General features: G+C 42.5%; 1 protein-coding gene across 3 annotated transcripts in view; it reads right to left on the reverse strand.

Moving 5' to 3' along the window:
- Positions 1–346: 346 nt before the first annotated feature.
- Positions 347–14,450, reverse strand: part of LOC147896084 (phosphoinositide phosphatase SAC7-like) — a 169,867-nt gene continuing 155,763 nt past the window's right edge. For 2 of the 3 annotated variants that reach the window (XM_087382439.1, XM_087382440.1), the window contains 5 exons: positions 3,829–3,901; positions 3,204–3,297; positions 3,034–3,120; positions 857–923; positions 348–656 (listed from right to left, as the gene is read on the reverse strand). In XM_087382439.1, the coding sequence (XP_087238565.1) occupies positions 529–656; positions 857–923; positions 3,034–3,120; positions 3,204–3,297; positions 3,829–3,901 (449 nt within the window). In that variant the 3' untranslated portion in view covers positions 348–528. Of the gene's footprint in view, positions 657–856; positions 924–3,033; positions 3,121–3,203; positions 3,298–3,828; positions 3,902–14,450 lie in introns of all 3 variants that reach the window. The other variant, XM_087382441.1, reaches the window with a different exon arrangement.

The raw sequence follows: 14,450 nt of genomic DNA on the forward strand, positions 1-14,450 counted from the left end.
TCTGGCTCTTTGGTTTTCATCCACCCAGACCAGAGTTTCATCTTTTCTTTGTTTGGGTTCGCTATTGGGCACTCTGGACTTTAGCAATCCCTCTTTGATTGCTTGCAGATGCACCGCATAGATCATGATGTATATTTAGCATACACTGAGATTTTCAGTTGATGTACTTTTGGCTGCCTCATTTTGAGGTTGCTACTCTTGTAATATAATCAATCAAAAGTTTTCACTAAAAAGTGTGCGGGAGCCTTGATTCACATTATATAGGAGACGCTAAGATCTTGAGAGAAGATGCTTTGCCCACAAAATTTCAAACATCTGAACCTGCTCAAATGGAATGATAATGAATTTATAGTTTTGTATTTGCTTCAAATACAATAAGAATTTCAAAGTAGCAATACAGGCATCATATAATATGTTGAAACAGACCGTACATCCATCTGGGGTTCAATCAGATAGGAGTGGATGAGAACCGTGTGGGGGATCACATTTAAATAGCACTAAGAGAATGTATGTCCTCATCCTTACTAACTAAAACAATTTGCAGAGAACTGGTCTATCAGTGAAGAGCCGCCCCTTGCTTCGCACTAGTGTCAAGAGGCCAACAGTCAAACCAGACCAGATCAACGAGTATAGCAACTGGTATTTATTCTGTGTTGCTGCACAAAAACACACCTAGCATCAATGCAAACCCATAAAAAAGCAAACTTATAGGAAATTTCAACATTCACCAAAACATTAGGAGGCTTAAAGATATCCCATTGAGGAATCAAAAGTGATGAAAAGGATGCTGCGGTTAGGAAAGAGATGAGCCTAACATGTTACTTTATCATGACCTCTAGACTCTCCTTTGTCTTACCTTGCCTTAATGACATTGCAGTGAAAGTCATCCCAATAACCATCATAGCAGAAACGAGTGGAAGATGCTGCAGTAAAAAGTCATTGCCCCATTAGATGACAATGCCAATTAATTTTCTGCCAGAAATTGACAATCAATAAGCCAAAAAAATGCAGCAGAACAATTACATATCTGAGCTAGGATACAGATTCAATGTGTGCCATTCTATCTTACAAATGGATTATGACAAATGTGTATATTAATCCCAGAAATTAAGATAAAGGTCATATTTATAATACCTGATTCCATTCTAACTTATCCTATTTCAATGATATCATTGACAAGACCTACATGCCTCCATTAGTTTGTCAATACAGAGAAACATGTTTAAGATCCATCATATAGGGAGCCTGAGCAGATTTCTTAGCACGCATCAGACTCAAGAGTATGCTTTTCCAGGGGCTCAGCTCAGAGTGAGATCTTATATACTGGAGATGGCCTTTCAGGGAGTGTCCAAGCCACTTTTCCCAGTTGGCTGCTAGGAGGGGCTACAAGATCCTCTAGCCCAGACTTCAGTAGAATCAAGTATCTGTACCTGTTTGAGAGGAATCCCTTGCCTGTGGCTCGCACTCAGTCTAGGATGTATCAATTAACATTGTTGGCCAGTTGAGGCCGAATTATGAGATTGTTGGCCACTTGATGCCTTTTATGAGGCCAGGCCACATGATTGGACCTTTATTTTACAAGATAATCAAAATTGACATTGTTCAATACCAATCTTGACCCAATCAGCCATAATTCCTTGTGCAAAGGGACTTCTAAGGGGGATGAATTCCAGCATCACTGTCTGGAGGATCTGTTTTTCTTCTTATAGTCATGTGATTGGGAAAATTCAGCCATACGACAAATGGTCAGGTGGTCATGCATAAATTAAAGACCATGCAAACTCTGCGAAGCCCATGAACAGATTGTAAAACTATCCCTCGGCAGCTATTGATAGATTTCTCATTGTAAGATTGCCACATCTTCTTCTGTTTAACCAAGTATAGTATACCCCACTTGTTTCTATATTGATATTGCTCAGGTAACTGATTTGTAGGCTCTCCTATTTGCTGTAATTCCTTGGTATTAGGTTTGAAGTCATCTAGCACTCCCCTCCTTGTATTCTTTATGGGTTTGAAATTGGTTTTTGTGCACTTAATCCCCTTTTCATATAAAGAAAGAAAGTTTATTAAAGTCTACTACATATATCTTCAAGGCAGTGTCCAGGTCCTAAAATTTTGCCCAATAGACCACAAAAGTTAAAATGAATCACCAGAAAATCAAGTGCCACCGCTTCCCTAAGCTATTGCGTGGGATTGGTTTCAATTGATTTGTGTTGATCTCAGTTGCTACTGGCTTCGAGAAGACATTTTTCCTCAACTCTCCAACCTTATTTACCATGAACATCTTTAGGAACCATTTGAATGGAATGGCTCCAGACTCCATCATCACTTCAGAACATGGCTACTTTGATAGTTCTCGATTTTTCATTCAAGATCTTGTCAGTGTTGACTTCTGTGTTGACTTCTGATCTAGGCAAATTCCTGATCAACGCAAGCTCTTTCCTTGGAAATCTCATCTTCTGGAGCAATCTACAAGACTTAAGCTCCTAATAGTCTGCTACTATTATTGGGCTAACTAGAGGCCAGAGTGTCAGTCTAAACTTATTTGCAAAACCTTTTTTCCTTCACAGCTCAGATGCCATGATTATTGATTGCTTCAAAGCTGACAACGTTGATTGTCACAGCCACCTTTATGATTGGTCCAATGCCTCTTGATTTTGGTAAGACGAGCTCAATTTGCATTTCCTTGAAAACTCTCTAGCATTGCTTCATGTACGTGCAGTCTTCATAAACCAGATTATCGATGAAATAAAGCAAATGGACATTGTCTGCAAGTTGTTTTGAAAACCAGTTCGAGATATTTGATATTCCAAAACGATTTAATAGATCTATACAACCTAATAAGAAAAGGTAAATGGTAAAGATGGTTTGCAAATGGACATTTCTGCAACTGGGTTTTAAAACAGTCAAATGATTTGCATGGGTCCATACAGCTCAATAACAAACTTCCATGGTACTAAAGAATCAGCATCGTCAAAATGTAGGACGATTTTCTCATTTTCATGCTTTGTTTACTCTATAAACAATACTTACTGCAAAATTCTCTATTCCTTTTCTTTCAGGTCGAAATGTGAATCCTCGACTCACAGCATAATGTCCAGCTGCCAAGTCAAGAGCATCCTGCAAGTTTTGTGATTGAATCAGGCACCCAAAAAATGCAAGCCAAACTGCAATACAATGCAAAGGTCTAGTTAGACACAAACCTGTTTTCTGCCATCATGAAGGTTATTATAGTAGTAGCGAGCAAGAGCACTGTAACCATCCTTAATGATACCATAAACTGTTCTCTTCCCATGCCTGGAGAGGTTGAGGACTTTTATTAATGACATGCATCAAACGGTGCACAAATTCAAACTGAAGATAAGGTGACTGCCCACAAGGCAAACTACCTAATGAACAATAGTGGAGATGCAGGCAACGCACCCAATAAAGGACACAGGTTCCCCTATCCACCAGTGTAAAACGAGCAAACAGGAAACACAAACAAGACTCAAAGAGACCCCTTTAGTAGACAAACTAGCGACTCAAACAATAGACTTTCAAGTCTTTGAATGCGATTTTTTCTCCAACACATATTGACCGAGCACAATTTCAATACAGATAATTAGTTCCTACTATCACACAAAGCTTACAGAGAAGCTTCAACAATATGGGAAGACCTTGCCATACAGCAAAGAATACAGTTAGAGTCCCAAACAAGAACTTCAGAGACGACTCTTTTGTACGTTAAAGAATGCTGATTCTACACTCACAGCAGTACTAGACAATGAATGGCGTTATCCCTAGACAATCTCCTCATAGACGTGCTCGAATATAAATGAAATGTACCTTACAAAATCTCCTTTCAGAGCAGATGTCCCAGAATACTGGATGCTAATATTATCACCATGATCAGCCCACACTAAAATGGAAAAAACAAAGTTGTCATGGCTGAAAGAATAAGGATAAAGAAAGTTTATGTGCTGTAAAAGAACTCTTAAGAATAATCATGAAAAGCCAATCCTTTAAAAATCATCTCTTCATCTTAGTTTCATAGGCCAGTCCCACAGAGCTTCAGCACAAGCTTGCAGCAATAGGCCACATTGAGAGTAAATTAGTTCTAGAACATGTAACGTCAGTAAAACATCATCAGAGAACTTTGTGCGTCAAAACAAAAAAGAGAGGACGGTATTAGAAGATCCAAACGTTTACTGTATACCAACAAAAGGCCAAGAGTATGCTTCTAGGGAAAGTTAGGGGCCAATAAGGTCGTAAGAGCCAAGCTATCCTTAAAAGTTTAATTCAGGTTAGCCACAAACTTTTTAAATTCACAGAAGGGTACTAGGTATCTCCAAAGCGAAGGCATACTTAATGGTTGAGAATATTAAAGGCCATACCTAAAGACAATAAAAGAATTATCCTCAAATTGTCTGTGCGGCAAAATGAAATCTTCTGGGATCTTCCCTTGTGTTGGGACCACTTGATGATCCATGGGCAATCCAAGCCCAAGCGCTCTAAAGCAAGCACGCTGTGGGGCTGCCACACGGCAGTGAACCCCTTAGCCATATCCCACATACAAGTGTGAGAATAGGGAGAGTAGAGAGCAAGAGTGTGAGCAAACGTAAGTGTACTGAATAACTGAATAGAATGAATGAGTACAAAATCAGAGTGAGGGGTTTTGTCTAAGTGACAAAACCCTATCCTATCCACTAACCGTAGTTAGGGATTGGACTATTGTTAGGGACTATGGTTAGGGGGAAAAACCTCAATGAGGGAAAAGGTGCCCCTAGCCTACTTATTACAATACATTGGCCACTGCCTAGAATATGATAATAATTCTAACACCCCCCTGCAATGCCAATGTGGTGTACAAGGTAGTGATCAATCACCAAAAGGAGGTAAGTTTAGGGCACTGTGAAATGCCTCAAACTGCTCACGTGGAAGTGCTTTGGTGAAGATGTCTGCAACATTGTCATGTGTTGACACATAGATCATATTGATCTCCCCTGCGTGCAACTTCTCTCTGACATAATGATAATGCACCTCAATGTGCTTCGTGCGAGCATGAAACACAGGATTCTTTGTCACTGCTATAGCACTCTGACTACCAGTGAGAATTGAAGAAAGACCCTCCAATAAGAGATAAACAAAGATCAACGAACAAACGACGCAGCCAAACACATTCAACTGTCGCTGTGAAAGCTGCCATGTACTCAGCTTCACATGAGAAAGTAGCCACTGTAGATTGCTTCTTGCTCAGCCAAGAAATGCAAGCTTTGCCCAAAAAGAAACATGTACCACTAGTGGACTGCCTGGTATCATAGTCTCGAGCCCAATCTGAATCACTGTAAGCATGAATCTGCAAGTCACTCCCCCTGGGAAACATCAAGCCATAGGACTTTGTGCCTTGCAAATAATGGAAGATGCGTTTTGCAGCCTGCCAATGTGTTGTCTTTGGGCTTGTCTTTGGGCTGTGCATATACCTGCTCACCTGAGATGCTGCATACTGATTATCAGGCCTTATATTGCACAAATAGAAGAGGCATCCAACAGCCTGGCTGTAAAGTGTGACATCCACTGATTCACCTGCATCATACATAGTAAGCTTCAGCCCCGGCTCCATGGGAGTGGCTATAGGCTTACAATCATGCATGTTGAACCTATCCAAGAGCTTTTGCACATACTTGGATTGAGACATAACGATGCCACGCTTGTCTTGTATTAACTGGATCCCTAAACAAAAATTTAACATGCCCAAATCTGTCATGTCAAATTCAGCTTTCAACTCAGCTTTGAAATCTGCAATTATTTCCTCATTTGACCTTGTGAGCAGCATGCCATCTATATAAAGAATGATGACCAAAATATCCCCCCCATCCTTCTTGATGTAGAGGGTGCTTTCCGTGGGACTATCATGTAAGCCCTTACTTGCCAGGAATGCATCAATATTGGCATACCATGCACGTGGCGCTTATTTCAGCCCATATAAAGCTTTATTAAGCTTGCAAACTTGAAGTGCATTGCCAGAAAGTTCAAATCCGGGAGATTGTTTGACATAAACCTCTTCCTGCAAGTCCCCATTAAGGAAAGCTGTTTTTATGTCCAACTAATGGACATTCCAAACAAAATTTGCAGCCAAGGCAATAACTGACCTGATGGTGGTCATCCGGGATGTAGGAGCAAAAGTCTCCTCATAATATATGCCCTTCTCCTATGCATAGCCTTTGGCAACCAGCCTTGCCTTGTACCTGTCAATGGACCCATCTGGCTTCCTTCTCACTTTGAAAACCCATTTGCTACCAATGGCATGCTTACATGGTGGCAAATCCACAACATCCCAAGTCTGATTTTTCTCAATGGACTGCAATTCATTGTGCATGGCATGCATCCAATGCACATTATCCTTGGCTTCTTCAAAAGAGTTAGGTTCTTCTTCATCAAGAAGAGTACCTGCATAAGCTATCTCAACAAAAAGAGCCCCCCCTGCGTGCCTTACTACACTGCGAGTCCTGCCAGGCAATGGTGCCTCCAGCCTCTACTCTCCCTGAGAGTCTGAAGCAACCAATTTGGAACTGTTTTGGCTCTGCATGTATCTCTTGAATCTCTTGCCTAACAACTTCATCCACACCCTGTGGAGGTACAAAATCAGCATGTGGCTGAATCGGGGCATGTAGATTAGGAGGAGGTTGCTGTAAATTCTGATTTTCAGCATGAGCCTCAGCTGGGGAACCAAATGCTATAGGAAGCATCCCCTCAAAAACATCATCTGAAGAAGCTGGAATAGTAAATTCAGCATGTGTATGTGCTGAATTCTCTGAAAATACAACATCTCTACTCACAAAAATCTTGCGAGAAGCAGGATTGTAGAGACGATAGCCTTTGCTTTGTGCACTATACCCTACAAAAATGCATTTAAGTGCCTTATCTGACAACTTATGTCAAAACTCCACAGGCACATGGGCAAAGCAAACACAACCAAAAACTCTAAAGTGATCCACTGAAGGCTTTCTCCCATGCCATGCCTCATAGGGAGTGATTGTCTTCAAAGCCTTTGTGGGAGCCCGATTCAAAACATAATTTGCAAACATGAGGCCTTTGAGCCAAAACCTGTGAGGCAACTTCTTACTAGTGAAATGCATCCATCCATCTCCATAAGAGTGTGATTCTTGCGCTCAGCTTTGCCATTTTGCTCAGATGTAAGCCTCACTGTAAGCTGATGCGTGATGCCTTTCTCCTTCAAAAATACCTCAAACTCATGAGACATATACTCCCCTCCCTCTATCTGTGCGAAGTGTCTGCACCTTGAGTCCTGTCTCATTCTCAACCATAGCCACAAAGTGTTTGAAATGCATAAACACTTCTGATTTTGCCTAAGACCATAGATCCAAGTATAATTGGTTAAGTCATCTATGAATGTAACATAATAGAGATAACCACCAAAAGCAAGTGTTCTCATGGGACCGCAAACATCACTGTGTATCAGCTGTAATTTTCGAGTAGCTCTTACTGCACCATCCTTTTTAAAAGGAAATCTATGCATCTTGCTAAGGATGCAACCCTCACATGCATGAGGAGGAGGTGACTCCAAAGGAGGCAATGCATCAACCATAGCATGCTTCTGAAGTGTCATTAAGCTGCCATAGCTCATGTTCCCATATCTGGCATGCCATAACTCTGCATTCTGCATCGCAGCAGTGGGAGTGCTCACCAAAAGTGCAAGATCGGATCTTTTCTCATATATGTCAAGCTGAAAAAGATCTCGATACAAAGTGCCAGAGAACATCATTCTCTTTGTCTCTTACTGCACACTTAGCATCATCAAATATGACCTGAAATCCTCCTCTATTGAGAGAGGACACTGACAGCAAATTCTTCTTTATACCTAGCACATAAAGAACATCTGTAATTCTGAAATCTGTGCCATCAGTGGATGTGAGGATGATGTCCTCCACTCCACACACTAAATAAGAAGAATTATTTGCGCAAGTCACCTTCTTTTTAGTAGGTGGAGGATGCAGAGATGCAAAAAGACTCTTCTTAGAATTGATGTGCTTAGAAGCACCACTATCAAAATACCAAGTATTCAGTGTCTCATTAATACTGAGAGAGTATGCATCCTTTGAAGGATCATAATGCAAGTCAAGAAAGCATAAGGATCATCCTCAGTACTGGCTATAGTATCCGAACTACCAGCTGAAAAATCTTAAATGCAAGACAAAAAGGCATAGTGCTCTTCCGCAAAGTTGGCTGTAACATCTCCCCCATCATGTGCATGAGGAGCTGATGCATCTGACACAGCCATATCTGAATCCCTTTTCTTTTCTTTAGCTATGTGCTTCTTGCATTCACCAATATAATGACCTGGCTTCTTGTAGTAGTGACAAATGCCCTTCTTTTTAGGCTTATCTGCATCACCCTTAGCCTTATAAGAGGGCTGTCCTGAATCAACTTTATGCTGATGTGCGGGCTGATTGGCATGTTGCTTTTGTTGCCCTTTTCCCTTGAGCTTAAACTTAGAAAGCATGGCATGCTTGCCAGCCCGTGTTGCCATATTTCGTCGTGTCTGCTCTTCCTGCAACAGAAGTCCTGCAATAGAAGTCCTACCAACTCATGAAAAGAGAGGATTGCTGCCCCCCCTTAATATGATAAATTCAGTGCCCCCCCTTAATATGACAAATTCAATGAGGTGTGGAAACCAAGATAAGACTCAGGAAGAGAATTCAGAGTGATGGTAATCATCTCTAAATCCGGAATAACTTCATCTATATTCAGCAACTGCTCCCTCAAATCCTGAAATTTTGTGAGGTGAGCATTCTGGAATCTCCCTCATCCATATGCATATGAGATAGCTCTCTCTTCAAAAAGGAAACTCTGGCATCATTTCTTGCTACAAACATACTCTCTAAAATCTCCCAAGCTAGCTTTGAGATTTGCATGACCGAATGTGAGGAATAATGAACCTCTTGACATAAAGAGAAATCACAGAAAGAGCTTGTGCATCCCTAGAATCCCATCGTTTCTGCTCTGCTATGGGAGCCACTGCAGTAGCAGCTGCTCCAATGCAAAAAGGCTCTTCTTAGAAGTGATGTGCTTAGAAGCACCACTATCAAAATACCAAGTATTCAGTGTCTCATTGACACTGAGAGAGCATGCATCCTTTGAAGGGTCATAACTACAAGTCAAGAAAGCATATGGGTCATCCTCAATAGTAGCTGTAGTATCTAAACTATCCACTGAAGAATTCGAAATGCAGGACAAAAAGGCATAGTGCTCTTCCACAAAGTTAGCTGTAACATCTCCTCCATCGTGTGCATTAGGAGTTGATGCATTTGAGACAGCCATACCTGAATCCCTTTTCTTTTCTTTAGCTATGCGCTTCTTGCATTCACCAATGTAATGACCGGCTTCTTACAGTAGTGACAAATGCCCTTCTTTTTAGGCTTCTCTGCATCACCCTTAGCCTTATAAGAGGGTTGTTTTATGTTGATGTGTGGGCTGATTGGCATGTTGCTTTTGCTGCCCTTTTCCTTTGGGCCTAAACTCAGAAAGCATGGCATGCTCGCCAGCCCGTGTTGCCATATATCTTCTTGTCTGCTCTTCCTGCAATAGAAGTCCTACCAACTCATGAAAAGAGAGAGGATTGCTGCCCCCCCTCAATGACAAATTCAATGAGGTGTGGAAACCAAGATAAGACTCAAGAAGAGAATTCAGAGTGATGGTAATCATCTCTGACTCCGGAATAACTTCATCTATATTCAGCAACTGCTCCCTCAAATCCTGAAGTTTTGTGAGGTGAGCATTCTGGAATCTCCCTCATCCATATGCGTATGAGATAGCTCTCTCTTCAGAAAGGAAACTCTGGCATCATTTCTTGCTGCAAACATACTCTCTAAAATCTCCCAAGCTGCCTTTGAGGTTTGCATGACCGAATGTGAGGAATAATAACCTCTTGACATAAAGAAAAATCATAGAAAGAGCTTGTGCATCCCTAGAATCCCATCGTTTCTGCTCTGCTGTGGGAGCCACTGCAACAGCAGCTGCTCCAATTACTTGTGCTGCATTTTGACCTCTACCCCTGCCTCCAGCTGTAGGAGTGACAGGTGAAACCACAGAATCTGGCCTTGCCTCATCTCCATTGACATAATCCCAAAGATGTCTGCCAATCAAGATGTTGCGAACCATAAAACTTCACAAGGAGTAGTTTGTACCATTCAACTTATCCTCCTGTGTGAGGACTCCAAACACCTCATTGAGGTTGTTCTGAGCCATTTTTGCCAGAAAACTCAAAAAACACAGCAAACTAGACAAGTTAAATCCCTTCCTGGGATGTAAATGCACAACCAGAGTCTACCAAAGAATGTCACCACAATGTAAATATCCTAAGTCAAAGTATAGTTGACCATTTATTTGATCATAATTAAAGAGTTTTATATGTGTTAATTATGGTCAAAGGATTAACTACGGTCAAAGATACTTGACTCTAGTCAAGTAAACCGGGGAGACTTGGTTTATTACCAAGAGGGTTAACTGCGGTTAACCAGAGAGCCACAGAGCTGACTACGGTCAACAAGACTTGGCATGCGCCAAGAGGGTTAACACCGGTTAACCAAGATGCGCCAACTTCGGTTGGAGAGTTGACACGTGGCAGATGAGGAGAACAAAGAAAACAGGTGCTGACATGGCAGGTCAGGAGCGCAGGTGTACGGGGCTGCACATGATGTGGCTGCTACAAGATGTCCCATAGATTCAAATCCGTTGCTACTTGCTGGGGCAGTTCTTTGCGTATATAAGCAAAGCACTCGCAGCCAAACACACGTAAGTGCTTATATGAAGGTGGCTTGCCAGACCACACCTCCTCTGCCACTTTCAACTCCAAAGCCTTGTTTGGCGACCTGTTAATAATGTGAACTGCTGTTTGCACGGCTTCTGCCCAAAAGCCATGGGGTAATGCAGCATAAGACAACATACATCGAACCTTCTCCTGAATAGTTCGATTCATCCGCTCACTTACACCATTTTGAGATGCATTATGAGGGGCTGTGAGTTCCTGTTTAATGCCCTTAGCTTCACAAAACTGTACAAAAGCATGTGACACATACTCACCCCCATTATCGGATCTGAGGCATTTCAGCCTACGACCTGTCCGATTCTCAACCTGAGCGACAAACTTCTTGAAAGCATCTAAGGCATCGCTCTTATGCTTCAAGAAATTGACCCACACTTTGCGTGTGGCATCATCAATAAAAGTAATAAAATACTTTGCACCCCCTAGTGATAACTGTGGCATCTCACACAAATCAGTGTGCACTAGATCAAGCAGTGCTCTATTCTGGGGAGTTCTCCTCTTATGAGGAGTCACAGAATGCTTGCCAAATATGCAATGATCACAAGTAGGCAAATCTGAAAAAGAAAGAGACGGCAGATAACCCAAACATGACAGTTCTTGCATTCCTTTAACAGACATGTGTCCCAACCGGCTATGCCACAATGAAACCTTTGGCAGCTCGGTTATGGTAACAACATGATTACCCACACTGGAAACATAAAGAGGGTACAAGGTATCACTCTTATAACCCTCAGCCACTACAACCTGGCCATCAGTAATCACCCATTTGGAATCCCCAAATGTGGTGTGGTAACCACTGTCATCCAACAAGCCAGTGCTAATCAGATTTTTCTTGATTTGCGGCATATGGCGGACACCATCAAGCATAAATATGCGTCCATCAGAGAATACTATCTGTATACTGCCAATCCCTGCAATCTGACATGCATAGTTGTTCCCAAGATGAACAACTCCATGAGTACCTGTGTAGGAAGTAAACCACTCCGTATGAGGAGTAACATGAAAAGAAGCACTTGAATCCAAGAGCCAGGTGTGCATGTCATGGCCATCAATAACCAAAGTATGTGCAATTACAGCAGAAGAGCATAAAACATCATGTCTGTCACTGTCACTATCCTCTGCTGCAACATTCACTGCATCCAAGTCATCTGCCTTAGCCTTGCCTTTGCCTTTGCTTCCACTACCTGCATCCTTTGTTTCAGCCTTCTTGGCTTTCTGATCCCGTATGAACTTGAAGCACTTAGACTTCACATGTCCCTTCTTGCCACAATAAAAGCATTCAATATCCTTTTTGCCACGGGACTGACTGCGGGATTTGGACTTACTAGCAGATCTCCCCTTCTGCTGAGTCCTGCCTCTATCCCTGTACCTGCAAAGCATTTGAAGACTTGCTGCCCATATTATTTTTCCTGCTCATCTCCTCCATAAGGAGAGAGCTCTCCACATCAGCATACATAAGAATGACATTTGAATTTGACAGGGTGGTCTTGAAAGTGTCCCAACTCTCAGGGAGGGTACACAACAAGAAGGTAGCCTTGAACTCCTCATCAAGATTCAAACCCTGTGCAATCAGCTGTGTAAAGATGGCATTGAACTCACTCAAGTGTGAGGTCATAGTTGTACCTTCCTTCATGCGAAGATCAACCAGCTTCTTCAACCAATAAACCTTACTGGCTGAACTCTTTTGGGCATACAACTCTGCTAGCCTCTGCCATAGGCCATAAGAGGTCTTTTCAGCCTGAACATTGAACACAAGAGTATCAGAAATAGTAAGCATGGTAGCTGCCCTTGCGGACAAATCAAGCTCTTCCCATTCATCATCTGCCATGTCAGATGGCTTGACACCCTTCACCCTTATGGGCTTAGAAATCTTCTTTAGCAGAAGTACATTCAAACACTGTTCTGGCCATAATGCATAATTGTGTGCTCCTTCCAATTTCTTTATGTTCAGAATTGAAGATTCACTTCCCCCTGATGCCATATCAGATAAGGAAAGTTCCTGACTCCCTGTAAGTCAAAAAAATGACTGAATAAAGTTCTGATTTCTCAGAAAAAACCTGCTCTATCAAGAGCCAGAAGCACTCACAATAGTGCTGTTTTTTTTACTGTCAAAAGAATCTGCAGCAAAACAGTAAATTTCCCTCCAGTTACTGTACCTTCTGACACACTGTACCGTGCTCAAATAGGCATAAAACAGTAATTTCAGAATGCTGCAGCTGTTCCACAGGTGCTTTAACAGTGCATCATCATCTGATGAAGCATAAAACACTGCTGTCCTGATCACTTCTCCCACCTCAGATGAGGTATTGCACTGATTTTATATGCATAAACCACTTGTCATACACTGTTTTGTTCACTGTAAAAGAGGCTCCAGACACTTCAGCCTGTCACAAACCTGCAACAGAAAATGGGACAAATCCCAAGCAATCACCCTTCTGCCAAAGGGATAAAAGGCATCTGAAGGTCTCAAACAGTAACCCAAGTGCTCTCAAGCAAAATCTGGGCAAAAGCCCCTTGATTTGACACCTGTACCAAGTGAAAAACACCTCAAAACTGAGGTAGCATACAAAAAAGTAGCGCTCTCCTGGCACTTTCACCTGACAATGCAATGCATAAACAGCCCTGTGTACACAATAACAACACAGATCCCAACGTACAGACACTGAAGAGAAAATCTTTTGAGCACTGTCAACGATGGACAGTTAGGGACCGAGTAAACTCGATGCGCCCTGGCCAAGCGTTGCTCAACTGAGATTTTCCAAGGTGTCGTACACAAAATGTGACCTGCAAGAAATGTCACTGAATACACTGCGGAAACAAGACCAATGTGGGCTCCCTGGCTCCACACTGCCTCAAGGCATACACTGCATAGACTTCCAGGCAAAAGCTCTTTGAAAATGTCACCCAAAAGCTGAGATTTGCACTCAGCAAAAGCATAAAAGTCCTCTGCAAAATCAAGGCATTACCTTCCCGAAACAAGATAACTGTGCAATCAACCACACACTGTGGTACTAGTCACCTCAAGCACGAGGGACACGAAGGTAGGTACTTGCTGTACTTTCAAAACACAGTTTTGAGAACTGAAAATGATCCTGAATGAAGAGCAGAGTGCTCTCTCTCCTTTTCTTTCTCCCCCAAAGAAAAACTGATGTACCTGCTGTACTTTTGTACCTTTGTACCTGTGTAGGGTACAAATGTACCTGCTGTACCTGTGCAGGGTACAGATCCAAGGAGAAATTTTGAAATGCACTCCTCTGACGCAGATCCAAAACAAAAAATGCACCTCCCTGTCGAAAATCCCTGACGCAGCTCCCTGTCACAGTCCGTACGGTACGGTCGCCTGTACGATGTCCGTACGGCTGTACGGACGGCCGTACATCCGTATTGTACTGTACGGCGCGCGAAATGGCACGCTTCCTGCGCCCACACGTGCGCCTGCGCGATGCACTGCCCGCTGCTGCCCTTGCTATTGCCCGCACTGCCCTGCTGCAGCCCGCGCTGCCCTGCGCTGCTGCCTTGCTGGCCACTAGGGCAAAGAGGTAGGGAGAGTGGGTAGACGGAGTGGAGATGGAGGTGTAGGCTCTGATACCAGTTGAGAGGGAAGGTAAGAGGGAGAAGTACAAGG

This window comes from Dipteris shenzhenensis, chromosome 12, assembly GCF_047967505.1.
Source record: "Dipteris shenzhenensis isolate YYH24624 ecotype China chromosome 12, Dip_SZ_1.0, whole genome shotgun sequence".
NCBI classification, from domain to species: Eukaryota; Viridiplantae; Streptophyta; class Polypodiopsida; order Gleicheniales; family Dipteridaceae; genus Dipteris; species Dipteris shenzhenensis.